Raw genomic sequence first — 14,009 nt, 5'->3', positions numbered from 1 at the left:
ATTCTCTCCGACTTGGTTTCCATATCCTCACTGCCTTCACTGCCTTCATCTCCGATTTTATCAATTTCTAGACTCTGTGGCCATACCTAAAAATGCCATTTGCTTCCCATCCAGTTCTCTCAACCTTCATTCCTACAACAAATCTCTCTTCATCATGATCTTCAGTTTCAAAATCTTCAGAAAATCCTGCACCTTCTGTCCATCTCACATTTTCCTAATGTCACAAATGTGGGAAACTTTTTTGCCTTCCATCCACAAAACTAAACAAGAAGCTTTCATAAGTTGGCATTCGATAATATTATATTTTATTTGTAATAGGTTTTTGATTTCGTTGTGCGCTTCGCTTTAATGCTGGTGATTGAGAAACCATCACCCCTGCCCTGTGGAGATTGTTTGTGATGTCACTGACTGATGTTTTGGGATTTTTCTTCATAGCTCTCGCAATGTTTCTGTCATCAACTGCTGTTATTTTCCTTGGTCGACCTGGCTCAGTATGCCACCGGTTTCTTTCTTTTTCAACTTTCTAGTTGTTGTACAAGATATCCCAAATGCTTGTGCAATGGCTCTGATAGATTTGCCCTCTTTTCTAAGTTTCAAAATGGCTTGCTTTTCTCCCAAAGACTCTCTGGTTTTTATGTTGGTTTGTAATTTCTAGCACAAATGCAGTTTTCACAGGCAAAACCCAAAATCAAGAGTAGACATTCTGAACTATTTATTGTTTGACCAATCAATCTAGCAGACACATCTTGGCAACAGGCAACACCTGTCAGTCACATGTTCCAATATGTTTGCTCACCTAAAAATGGATTGATATGAGGTGATATGTTCTAAGTTGTTCAACAAATCTAGGTATAAATACTAGGAAATAAAAGCCGAAATTTGGATCTGTCTCATGTACATTTTCTGACCTCAAACTCAACTTCAGTCAAAAACAATGGAATTGACCTTGCTGTTCAGCTGGGCTAGCTAACCAGAGAGCTGAGTTTAAAGACTGATATTGTGAATCCTACTATGTATCTCCCCAAATGCTCTGACACTTGCAGCAATATTCTTATACAGTAACTCTTGTAACAAGAACAAAATGTTTTTGGCAACGGGACAGGTAAACAGTAAGAGAGGGCTGTTTGCTGGTGTGAAATTATGCTGTGTGAAACAAATGTGTGAAATAAATTTCAATCCTCCTGTTAGCACAGAATTATATGAATGAATATCCATACTTCCTCAGAGACTGCACAGCCTCTTGTCTCTATCACTGAATGCAATGGTTCCAAAACCTTTTTTGGTCAGGCCCCCCATTGGTAATTGGTAACCCTGTTGTCTCTCCTGTTACCCACTTTGAAAACCACTGACTTAATCTTGTTACTAGGTCCCAAGCACCAAGGGTCCCTCTTGTAATTGTAATGATTCTTTATTATTTATTCTTCTTTATCAGCTAAATGGGCATCAGGTGCTTACCATGCTCGAAAAACTCACTGTTTCAAATTGTTCACACACATCAGAAGTGATGGTCATCAGGGTCTACTAAATGCTCAGACCTGGGCTTGGCCTTGGGACTGCACAGCACCCTCTTTCGCATTTGTCTTATATTGTGGGCAAACACTTTCACCTACATGCACCAAATTTGGTAGGCATATGAGTCTACTCAAAACAGACAAATTTCAAATTTGCATCGATTCATTTATCTGAGCAGGGAGTCAGCCATTTTGGATCATGTGTGTTTTTACATATATCAAACTTTTAAATACTCCACGGGCAGCATTCCACTGTAGATTGTCTGATTTGGCCTAAACTTTACACATATGTTCCTTGTTGGAGTATAAGCACATCCATATACCAATAAAGGCTATCTCTCATAGCACCACCAGTTAACAACAGGAAGTGAGGGTTACATGATAGTTCTCCTCCTAGAAGATTCATGAAATACATACCAAATTCATTCAGCATGATGTTTAAGTGTTTATGGTCCTCTATTGCACATGAAATATTGATATCTTGCACACTGTTGCCATGTCAGGTATCTTAGGTCAAATGCTGCTGTAACAGGAGGTGTGGCATGTCACTGTGTATTGTTTGAAGTGGATGGGAGGTCACAGGTATATTCACTGGACCATAATGACATCCACATGCCAATATAGGTTCATTATCATAGCGCTACCTACTGGTAACAGGACATCTTAATTGATCAAAGGAGAAGTGTGGCATAATTCCTGTGCACACTAAACATTGTCCAAGGAAGCTGATTTTTCCAAAGTGTGTTAAAATATTGTTCCTCCTGCCATTGGCTCAGCTATGCCACCAACGCTGCTGCACGCTTGGAGCATGGGCCTGCTCATCACTGCTTGCCGCTATATTTCATTCTTGTGATTGATAAAGTGTGCCTGAAATATTTTAAATAATGATTCATGTATTTTCTTTGTGTCTTTTGATCTTTCCCTGTGTCTGGTTTCATTTGATTTCAAGACAACTTTATATATTGTAGGCATGTTCAATCATAAACCTTTTATTTTTCCTTTGTAAATCTTTCACTGTTTTGCTTATTTGTGTGTATGTTTGTCTTGGAGTGTACATTTGTCTTATGGAAATTTAAATAAATAAAATACTAAAAACAAACTACTCTTTTTTGGCTTTGTAATATAAAATAATAATCATCAACACTTAAATAGACCCATTTCCACTACCTTCTAAACTGCATATTTTCCTCCATAGTTCAAAGAATAAAATAGCTGCACGTGCATTTTCAAGTTGTTTCTTCAGTGTTTTGCATAAAATAGGCTATGCCTACCGTAAAGTGTACACATGTCAGGGCTTTTTGCTTATAACGTTAGATTACAACACTTTTGGGACAGATAAAACAAATGTATCTTTATGATTGTATGCCAAATTAAACATATGGGCTGAGTGTTCCCCAATATTTCCCTCATGTGTACCCCCCTCTTCAGCTGAAGATCGGTTTTGACATCAACATTTCATAACAGAATCTTCCTAATCTGGTTTCAACGTTTGCCTTTCGAATTGTTTCACTTTCCATATTGCTCATACAAACACTAGCTATTCGATTTATTAAAATATCTTAAAATAATCTAACGTACCAATGGGCTTTGCCAATTTGGGAATTTAAAAAAAACGGAAACAAGTTTTCTGACCACGTTGTGGGTAATGTAGTGCGTAACACCAAATATAGCTTCATTAAAAACCTACCAGCACTTTAAAAATAACTACAAATCCCTACTTTACTGTCATTGTTCGCGCATGCTCAAGAGCTCGCTGTTGAACTTTGACGGCGTTGACGCCATGTTGACCGACTGGTTAGAAATATAGCTGTGTTGACGACGTTAGTTTTCATTTTAGGGAAGAATCCGTTTTCATCTGATTGCGATTGCAACCCAACCGTAAAAGAAAGCGGGGATAAAGAATATATAGCATCGGCCCTACAACAGAGGCTGACTAGTGGGAGAAGGAGGGACTCCGAAAGGTGAAAAAGACAAGGCGTTTTTGAAAATTTGGAATCCTCCCTAGAGAGAAGTTAAGAAGGAAGCTGCTGGAAGGGCGCAGTTGTATTATTTTTTTAGCGTCATTACTAGTCAGGAAGCCGAGTTTCACTTTTAAATTGCTTTTATTGGTTTGAAATAATGGCTTGTGGAGCTACTTTAAAAAGGACTATGGATTTCGATCCGTTGATGAGCCCAGCGTCCCCTAAAAGGAGGAGATGCGCCCCTATGTCCCCATCGGCTTCCGCCTCTTCCCCTCAGAAATACCTGCGCATGGAACCTTCCCCATTTGGAGAGGTGTCGTCCAGACTCACAACAGGTCAGTCAAGTATTAAAAATTAATAGCTAAACGAGATAACGTTAGTTAACCTGAAAAGCGTGTGAAGCCGGCATTCATTTTCGGTCTCGGTGGAATTCGCCAGTCACTTGTGTCTGGGTGGGTTTCACTGTCTTGGGGTTTGTTGTTTTGCTAACTAGCTAGCTAGCTATTCGCTAACTAAGTTAACTAGCAAGGCAAATGTTGAACGTAGCCGCCAAGAGTTACCTGCTTTGACATTTTGTATGTATTGCTATTTTCGTCTTAACGCCGGGTTAACGTCTTTTGATCGATTTCTAGGCCAACAACATTAGCTAACGTTAGCTCGCTAAATGCGTTTCTCACAACCGGACACAACACTGCAAGTCCGTACTTGCTTGTTGGCTTCATTCAAGTAACAGGCCTTAAATAAGCATGTGACGGGTATACAGTGGGTTTATATATAGCTAACTATAATTGGCTAGCTAACTAGCTTGTTTGCTCGTCATTCGCTAGCATTAACTTACTTGACCAGCTAGGCTCGCTAGCTTGCACGCTACAGTTAAGTTACAACTTTTTTTGTTTTGCTAGCGAGCTATAGATATGTTAGCTGTTTAGCTTTAATTACAACTAACGTTAGCACTAATCATACTTGGCTACCTAGTCTAGCATGATCAAGCTAACGTTAAATATCTAACGTTACTTGCTGGCTGATCTGACTAACTTAGCTGGCCCTGATTGACGTATTTGGCAAATTAACGCATTCGCTGGCCTGCTGAAATCCTTAAGGGTGACCTACACGGTGCTAGCTAGCTATCTAAACACAAAATTGATTAACTTTGCTAAGTTGTAACTTAAGGTAAAATCATCCGCAAGTCGGTTAACTTATCTAGACTAGCACGAACATTCGTAATGTGAGTTAGTGCTAAGATCACCAATATAACAACGTACCACAAGCTAACAATTACTACATTGTTGCTGTTGAAGTTTCTGCTCTGTGGCGCAGTGAATGATTTGGCTAGTTTGTAGCTAGATTGTGACTTGGATACTAAGGGAGGTAGTAATGTTTGTCAATGGCTTTCAAGTGAACCAAGAAGTTAGGCCTACATGTAGCGAGTAATAGGAACTCTGTGACTTGCTAGTGTAATATGTCTCCAATCGAGTTGAGGGATTCCGTATGTATGTTGTCAGAATTTAACATTACTTTTGACACTTTATGAACTTGAAGTTCTCTAGCTAACGCTATACGTTATTTTCGTCCTGTGTGATCACAACTTGCTAAAACTTAAAACGACAAAACAAGATGAAGGGTGGGTGCCCTAGCTTGTTAGATTACCAATTGATATAAGTAATTATGCACAGCAAGAAGAGACAATTTGGATAGGAAGACTGAGTACTTGTCATTGCTTTGAGCTTCGTGCTTTGAGCTTCTGCCAATGTGTATTGGAGACCAATGTGTATATGACCAACAAGATTGTGCAACACAAAAACCATACTGGCACTGCAGAGTTGCCACCAATTGGTTACACTCAAGCTGTGCTCATGACGATGGCATTATCAATAGTAAATGTAAGTTCCACCCGAAAAGGAAGTGCTGATATTGGATGGGTTTTGGGTTTCTGTTGCCTGGGGCCCTCTTGAAAAGGAATTTTTAGTGGTTGGCATTTATATAGTGGCTCTAACTTGGATAGATGAATACGATAAGGATGAATACAATAAAGTTTCCCAATAAAATAAGGTACATCTTGACTTGGCACTTCATCTGCCAACCATCTGAATGTGATCTGTTGCCTAGTTTCTCCCATAAATGAAAACAATCTACAGGCCATCTGCGTGCATGCTTTATTTGTATTTGTAAGGCCCTAAAGCTGCACCGAAACGGCATAGTAAGCCACTTAGTTTGTGCTTACAATGGTTTTGTTTGTTTTGTGTTTCTGACTCTCCTCCAGTGCCTTTTTTGATAGGCTAACAATGTTTGACAGTTACATCTTGTCTTTGACCTTGTTTATTCACAAATTCTGCAAACAATTTTGTTTTATATTATATTGATAGTTTTATTAACGTATTACTTCAAAGGTACCCCTGTAACCATGATGTTGGTATTTAAAATGTGATTTTTAAATTTTATTAAAGTCCTTTAAATTGTCGTGTGTGGTCCTGCAGTCTGTTGTAATGGTTACAAAGCCTGTCACATCTCTTTGCTTATTGTTTGAGTTAGTTTTATTACTTAGCTACACTAAAACTGGAGGCAGCGCATGCATGTCTTGGGCTTAAATGTGAGAGCAGGCATGCTATTGACAAAGTTATGGAAAAGGTTGTGAAGCCACTTGAGAGTTGATTGATGTGTGTTGAGAATTGAGCTATTTTTATTGGTGTGGAGACAAAATACCGCGACCTCTTGTCTTCCAGAGTTGTGCCCTCCCCCTCTAAACCTCCTTTCTCCTCCTCCTCTTCCTCCCCAGAGCAAATCCTGAACAACATCAAGCAGGAGTACAAGCGCATGCAGAAGCGCAGGCACCTGGAGAGCAGCTTTCAGCAGACCGACGGGAGCTGCTCTCTGGACTCGCACCCCCATGCGTCCATTCTGAGTGGGTCCTCCCTGCCAGGTACGCCTCCTAAAGCAGCGTGGTGGTGCCTAATGCCCTGTTACTAATGGAACAATGGGACAATGATTTAGACTTGACGTCTGGTTGGTCTCCCTGGAAATGTTTCTTTTTTTAAATATATATAAATGTTCTCAGTTTAATTTTTTCTCTGTCTGAGGGATGATATGCAAAGACTTCATCTGGTTCTATGAACAATGCAAAGAGGAAATATTATATGCCAAATGCGTTTTATTTTATGACTTTTTTATAATGTTAAGGTACATCCTCTGGGGCTTCATCTCCATCGAGGAAAGAGCAGCCGCTATTCACCCTAAGACAAGTGGGGATGATCTGCGAACGTCTACTAAAAGAACGTGAAGACAAAGTTCGGGAAGAATACGAGGAGATATTGACTTCGAAATTGGCAGGTTTGTACCAGAGAAGCGTAAATCTAACTTGTCCTCTGTGTAATTCTATTGCGCGATAGCTCATTGGTGCTGATCTCCGATCCTGAACGGCAAGGTCAAGCTTTAATTCACGGTGGGTTTTCTTTTTTAGGTCCAGTTCTCAGTCCGGTTTTTAGGATACATGCATTCTTTAATGATTTTTTTCCCTTATTCGTTTACCAAGAAAATCAAAGCCAGTGGAATGTCTACATTCATCAATCCAGTATGAATTCATAACTGACAAGCAATCGGCCGACAAAATGGCTTTATCCTTAAACATCAGGGATGACGGGCAGCACATACCCACCTGGTAACATGAAGCATCTCTTTGATTGAACGTGAGGGCTGCCCGCGTCCCTTTCTGAGGATCGATGGCTGGCATATACTGGGAACCTGAACTGCAGTCCTCCAGGGTCAGATTTGGGTAGCCATGCTCTAGCTTAGCTATAATAAATTGGTTTGCTTTTAACCTGCCCTTTTTGTGTTTTCTCTTCTAGAACAATACGATGCATTTGTGAAGTTCACACATGATCAGCTAATGCGACGATTTGGAGAGCAACCTGCTAGCTGTGAGTAGAAAGTCCATCGCCCCTCCGTGTAATAAGTGTATTCAGTGCAGCACCTGATATGCAGGGATCTTTTTCATCCCCAAAACATTTCACAAAGTACTCGCTCTTATCTTTGGTGTTTTTGAAATGCAACACCTATAAAAAAAGCTCAATTCCCAACACACATCAGTGAACTATCTCCAGTGGCTTCGCAACCATTTACATAACCATTTCAGTAGCTGCCACTGAACCATGCCTGCTTTCACATTTAAGCCCAAGACATGCATTCGCTGCCTACAGTTTTAGTCTAGCTAAGTAATAAAACTAAGTCAAACAATGGCTTTGTAACCATTACAACAGACAGCAGGACCACACACACAACGGTTTAAAGGAAATGTATATATACACCACTTTTTTGTGATGTGTATATAGAGTTTTTAATTATTGGGTAGTGCAGCACTTATTTCCTCATTGTGTATGGTCTGGAAGGTGGTGCTATCAGGCTAGCTCATACCTTGCCTCTGTGTGTCTTCCAGATGTTTCCTGAGTAAGACCCGCTTGTCTGCTGGGATGCCAGTTTCCCCCTCCGATTGCTGCGAGCTGTCGAGCCGAATCTCTGCAAATGCCATTTCCAGAGACTCTGCTGATGTAGTCGGACTTGTAGCAGTGCCATATTTCTCCTGTGGGAACAGGCTGTTTCTAGCTTCTGTCAGTGGTGACCACTTTCTCTGCAGCAACTGGTATTCGGAGTGCTCCCCACTGTCGATACGTATATGGACCTCTGCTACCTACCTATTACTCTACCAGTGGCCTCCTATGTTTCAATTGCTGTATTAATAATGATTAGGCTTTTTCTGATTCCTTTTATAAAGACGTCAGGCGTTCCCAACTGCCATCGTTTAAGTTTTTTTAAAAACATTTTTTTCTTTTGTGTATCAAAGCAATGTAGAATGCCATGTAATTTTTATTTTTTTTGTTGCAAATAAACATATCTTAGGCATGGGAAGAAGGTGGTGTGGGTAAGGAAAGACGAGTGTGCTCCTGAGTGATCTTTTGTACTGGTCTCCTAAGAGCTTGGGTGTGGGCTTTTGTTGGAATCACCTTTTTATTAAGTGAATTTTTTTTTATTTTTTTTTTTCCTTCAGTTTTTTATTTATTTCAAGTCAAACCGCTTTTTTTTTTTTTTCCTCTAGTTTTTTTTTGCTCATAGAAAAATTTTACTGCCCATGTAGTGTAGTTGAGTTTTGGATGGGGAAAACCAATAAAACGTTTACATTAAAGTGTGTTCCAAGTACTCTGTACTCTGGTCACCCGTTCCTTTCCATTTTGCAATCATTTAATGTTCTGCTCATTAATTTAGCACAAAGTATTCTGTTCTCCCTCTTTCACAGCTTTATGACTGCAGAAGGTCAAAACATTGTGGTCCTGTCAGTTGGTTATAGTGCAGACTCGCATAAGACCCCTCTGGCAGTGGGGACCGAAAATGAAGCCTCGATTAAAATGGATTCCTAATGACTACTTATCAGCTTTATCTATTGCATGGAGTGCAGTGTTCAGTGGTTGGATATAAAAGCTGGATTGTTCACGATGAGATCATGGAATGGTACATTTAGTCCTTGGAACATTGGGAGTAGATGGCCAGGGAGATTTCTGGTTTTTATACGGTTTTCATGCTTGGAATTTCCATTAAGGATGTGCGTCCATAGTTTGCATGGCTTTTGGTCCAGTAGCTTATGTTTTTGGCAAGCAAATGCATGAAATCAGAAATTATAATTAAGTATCACATGGACCTTTTCAGACTGTCCCTAGCTTAGGAGAACGGAAGTCTACTACTATTTAATAACCCATTGTAGATTAAGCCATTAGTGGAGTCATGTTTGTATTCAAAATGTTTTCAAACTCTTTAAAGGGAATTTCCTTATGTGTCATTACACATGCCTATATTTAGGCTTTATGATGATGGTCTTTGTGTCTGAAAATATTGGCAGCAGATTAGGGCTCATCTACATCTAATTCTGGTCTTTGGTTTTTGACTGTAACCCGTCTCGGTTGGTCATGAACCTGGTCTTAGTTTTCAGACCTTTAATAATGAGCCATTATACAGAGCTGTCTGGTCTATGCGTTGTAGCATTCAGGTACTCGGACAAACTGCATAAAAGGTATGGTATTCCAATATGAATAATGTAGTTTGCATGAATTAAGTACAAATGCATGTACAAGCTTCTACAGATTAACAGTTGGTTAACAGCTACATTAGTTTGTGACAATTCCAGTAGCCTTATTATATAGTGTAACCCAAAAATTGTAATGTCACTTCGGTTTCTGCTCAAAGTGTTGCATATTTCTGCAGCATATGGTCTGAACAGCTGACCACTGCCACTGACCATATGAAGCCAACAAATCAGATGGTACTATCGAGAAGATCATGGAAAATCGGTCTTGATTACATCACAACAAATTATACAATTAAGCACCTCAGATTCATAGCTCCTTATGGTCAATTAATTCGAGAAAGAAGGCGATGATCCTTTTGATTAGAATGTGCTCCAGGCTTTTCTTGGAGACTGGCTTCCAGCTTGAAGGACACTCCCATGTATGTCTAAGCAGTTAACATCTCCAATGTCTTCTCATCAGGTGAGTTCACAAGAGAATGAAGCGTGTTCTCACCTGCTGTGGGTCCTTCAAGGGGGTTTTCATGTTTGATACTGGCTGTTTGTAATGTTTGTGATGAGTCAGAAATAAGCAATTAGTTACTGCTTCAGATATGCTCAGATAACAGACCTGTCTCCTGCCACTCACTGCTGTTGTGTTCAAAGAAGGACGCTGGCTCCTGCACCCTATTCAGTTAAAAATCTTAGACCTTCCTGCCAACGGTGCAGTACAGTTCAGAACCCAAATCTAACCAAGATGGTATTTTTAATGCAATATATATATATATATTTTTTAATCTAAATATTTTGCAATGAAGCCATACAGTTTTTTTCCTGTTGGAAAATGGTGCCACATAAACATATTCTTAATTTAGTGCAATACTATGCAACCTTTTTTATCAGGTAAAAATTTCTCCTTACAAAGTATTTCAATGGAAATCCTGTCATCAAAGCCACATGAACCTCAGATGAAAATGTAAAGTTCAAGGATGAATTATGAAATGCGAAAGCCAGTGTGCTGTATGGAATTTCAATTAACCTTTCATATTCCCTCTGAAGTACTGGAGTGGAAGACAATATAAAAAAAAATTATAACCTGTTAGTCTGCATATGAGTGGGCTGGCTTCTTTTCCTCAGCTTAAATCAAACTTTCAGGACTTGTCCGTTTCAGACAGAGTGAAGATGAACGGGAAGAGGAGTGTGTGGAACAGGTGTTGAAATGTTGACATATTGGTGACATCTGTTTTTACTTGAAGGTAACCTTGGCTACATCAGTGACTGATTTATGAGTTTATGAGGTTAATTCTTTCACCATCAAACAAATGCACACCATTGAACTCGTGTACATCTGCAAACCTTCCTGGCAGTCCAGAAGCTCCAAAACTTCAGCTGAGTTAGCCAGACAGCATGCACGGTGGAACAATGGCCTATTTCAAAATGCTTGTTGAATTTAAGGCTCTCCAGTTTGCTACAGAAACACTGAATTGGATTTCTGAGCAATTTGAGGCAGTACTTACAAGATCACAACCAATCCTCAATTTAGAAGCACCTAACTCTTACATAGTACCAAAACACCAAAGACCCCCAGGCGGCCAAATTAGAGCTATGATTTGCTACTTGTATGTTAATGGAAGTGAATCGTGATGTGAAGCTATAAAATGAAGTCTCAAGTGTGGTAAATATTATCATACATATCTGTCTCTAATGGCTTAGTTAGACATATGTAGTGATGAAGCTTAGCCACATGTCTCCCATCTGGTGTCACCGACAGCTGCAAAGGCAGCTGTACATACTGCTCCAAGATAGTAACCATACTAAACATCTACTGGATACAGAGGGAGTGGTGTGCATGGAAAGATCAATCAAACCCCCCCCTCCCAAACACGCGCACACACACACACACACACACACACTCACTCACTCTTTCTTTCTCATGGACAAGCACACACACACCCTTCAGTTCTGCCTTCCCATTCCATGGACAGACTGACCTTCTGCAGGGCCTGGATCTGAGGATCTCATGACTGTACTTTAGCTTCCAAATCCAGATGGATATAAGAGCTAGGCTGGCCTATGCTCTGGAACATTCATGTATAAAAGCCAATCTTGACTGAACATCAACAGAACATAGAAAATTAACATGCAAGCTAATTATGTGGGTGTCCTCTGCTGCTTTGATGAAGGACTGTGCCCAGCGCTCTTATTTTGGTTTGAAATCCTACCCGTGACGAGATCTCCGGTTCATGAAGGAGATAGATAGTTTCCATGGTGAGAAGTGGATGGTTTTATTTTACACTGTGAACCCCCCTGGCGATGCTGGCAGAAGCTCAAATGAAAATCCATCATGGAGGTGCTATACTGGAAGAGAAGCAGCATATATTCTCCCTAAGCATATTCACTCAACAGTGTATCTGACCTAGTTAAAACATGAGAACATGCTCCAGAAATTAAATATGAAATGCTTCATTTTAGTGTAAAAAAAGTCGTCCAGCAGGAAAATCCTATTGTTATTCGTTCCAGCACCTTCGCTTCCAAAGCAAATGTCAAAAAAGCATTGTGTAGAATGACATTAGTCATATAATGGTTTTCCGCAAAATTAACTGTTTGTCACATTTGTAATTTCATCAATATATTGTATTTTCTTAATCACTTGGACTCATTTAGTATGAACAAAATAGCTTAGGGAATCCTAGTTCCTCTGCATAGACAGGAAATTCACCTGTATTATCTGCTCCTGTCTGCTTGTGTTGTGAAATAGTGACTGGTCAAACGTCAGCACTTTGGAATTCAAAGAAGGAGAGACAAATTTCTTCTGAGATAATGGATGGCTCTGCCAATTTACAGAATACAGGCTTTAAAGAGAAAGGTTATTTTTGGAATCCCATGCAGCTCAAAGTTTCCCTCTGGTGACTAAAGATTTATAAAAATTGAAAGATTCTATTGCATTTTATTGCATCTCAGTAAAATGACAAATATACTCACCTTGTTGAGAGTCCAATATTTAATAAAAGCTCAATTTCCCAACAAATACAGCTTAAAGGCTTACATAGATTAACTGGACCAGTGACCACTTCAAGTGTATGTCAATATATTTCTGAATGTATGTCCAGTATGGAAATTATACTCTTTAATTATTCTGTCCAAAAACGAATGAACTAAAACTATCACATTCGTTTTGTGCTTAATGCTCTGCCTTTACAAAGTACAATTTTCTTGCTAGCTAATTCACTAAATACTGTACCTTAATTTGATTTGTAAAAATGTAGTGTATTTGAATAATGAAGTCCATAGACTCATTCGTTGCCCCTTATTTTTAAATATTTAATTCACTGACAATTATTATTATTTATTTCAAAGGTAGAAAAAAAAATATTACAGTAACAGATTGTAATTACATTTGAAATACCAATACTTGTGTCTTGCTCTGCACAATTTGATAAGATACATCTTCACCAAAAGTGCTGTAAACTAAAAAATAATAAAATGATTGACTGATTAGCTTTATTTTCCAACATGCATAAAGTAGTGCACTTTATTAATGATTGAATGGGATTAACCAGTCTTACAGTGTTCAAAAAAATTTTTTTCCCAAAAAAAACAGGTTCCACTATTCTATTCCATTACTTTGTGCAAACACCCCTGGCAAAGATGGCGGCCATGAGTATTTTCCAATAATTTCTGATAAGGTTAGACAACACATTTGGAGGGATGTTTGACCATTCCTCCATGCAGAACCTTTCAGAATCATTGATATCCTTGATATACCCCCCTCCTCAGTCCAGACCACAGGTTTTTCATGGGATTTAAGTCTGGAGACTCAGATGGCAATTACCGAATATGGTTGTTGTTTTTACCTAACCCATTTGGTCATAATGACCACAGCACTGGACAAATAATAGACACTGAAACCTGACTTTGCAGTTCGTGCTCACTTATTTGGATTCCTACCAAGACATCTGCCATCTAGTGGTGCCTCAATGGCATACAACAGACATGTTAGATCCAAAATGGTGGAGACAAATTTCAAATTGCATAGCATCTTGATGATATCCATTCCTCCTCTGAAAAAGATAAGAAAAGATAAACTTATTGCTATTACTGACATTATGCATCATATGGTGCATATATATATGTTTTTAAATGAGCTTTTAATTAAACTAATTACCACTTTGTGGGACGTCATACATTGCGGATACAATAAATGACATGTTCTCCTTTTGGGCTTTGATTTATATATTTCCATTGTCATTATACAGTATATTATATATGAATTATATTGTAATTTATAGAAAGTATAGATTACTATATAGATGAATGATACATCCATAGTGCAACACATTATCTGTCCACTGTCATTCTGGAACAAGATCATATTGCACATTTGTTACATTTTGGAAGTTTATGCATGTGCATGACCATTTTCTGTTGGACCAACAGTGTTTGCAAGAACTATCCCTGTGGTGACTATTCAGCAGAATGGTGTTATGTACATGGTAG

The 14,009-nt window shown here is 39.0% G+C and overlaps 1 protein-coding gene across 1 annotated transcript; it reads left to right on the top strand.

Annotated features, from left to right (window-relative positions):
• The first annotated feature begins 3,278 nt into the window (after positions 1 to 3,278).
• On the top strand, positions 3,279 to 8,661 carry akirin2 (akirin 2). The gene is made up of 5 exons (XM_061241955.1): positions 3,279 to 3,807; positions 6,246 to 6,389; positions 6,647 to 6,796; positions 7,312 to 7,383; positions 7,899 to 8,661. Exons 1-5 carry the CDS (start codon positions 3,630 to 3,632, stop codon positions 7,907 to 7,909), a joined length of 555 nt encoding a protein of 184 aa, XP_061097939.1. The 5' UTR covers positions 3,279 to 3,629; the 3' UTR covers positions 7,910 to 8,661.
• The last annotated feature ends 5,348 nt before the right edge of the window (positions 8,662 to 14,009 follow it).

Source organism: Conger conger, chromosome 5, assembly GCF_963514075.1.
Source record: "Conger conger chromosome 5, fConCon1.1, whole genome shotgun sequence".
Classification (NCBI taxonomy): domain Eukaryota; kingdom Metazoa; phylum Chordata; class Actinopteri; order Anguilliformes; family Congridae; genus Conger; species Conger conger.
This window is presented reverse-complemented; position numbering and strand designations above follow the sequence as displayed.

Excerpts from the sequence above, each read along its gene's own strand:
- akirin2 (XM_061241955.1), top strand. The coding sequence starts at position 3,630 with ATGGCTTGTGGAGCTACTTTAAAAAGGACTATGGATTTCGATCCGTTG. Across the intron at positions 6,390-6,646 it reads GAGTGGGTCCTCCCTGCCAG|GTACATCCTCTGGGGCTTCA; the intron begins GTACGCCTCCTA and ends TATAATGTTAAG. Across the intron at positions 6,797-7,311 it reads ATTGACTTCGAAATTGGCAG|AACAATACGATGCATTTGTG; the intron begins GTTTGTACCAGA and ends TTTCTCTTCTAG.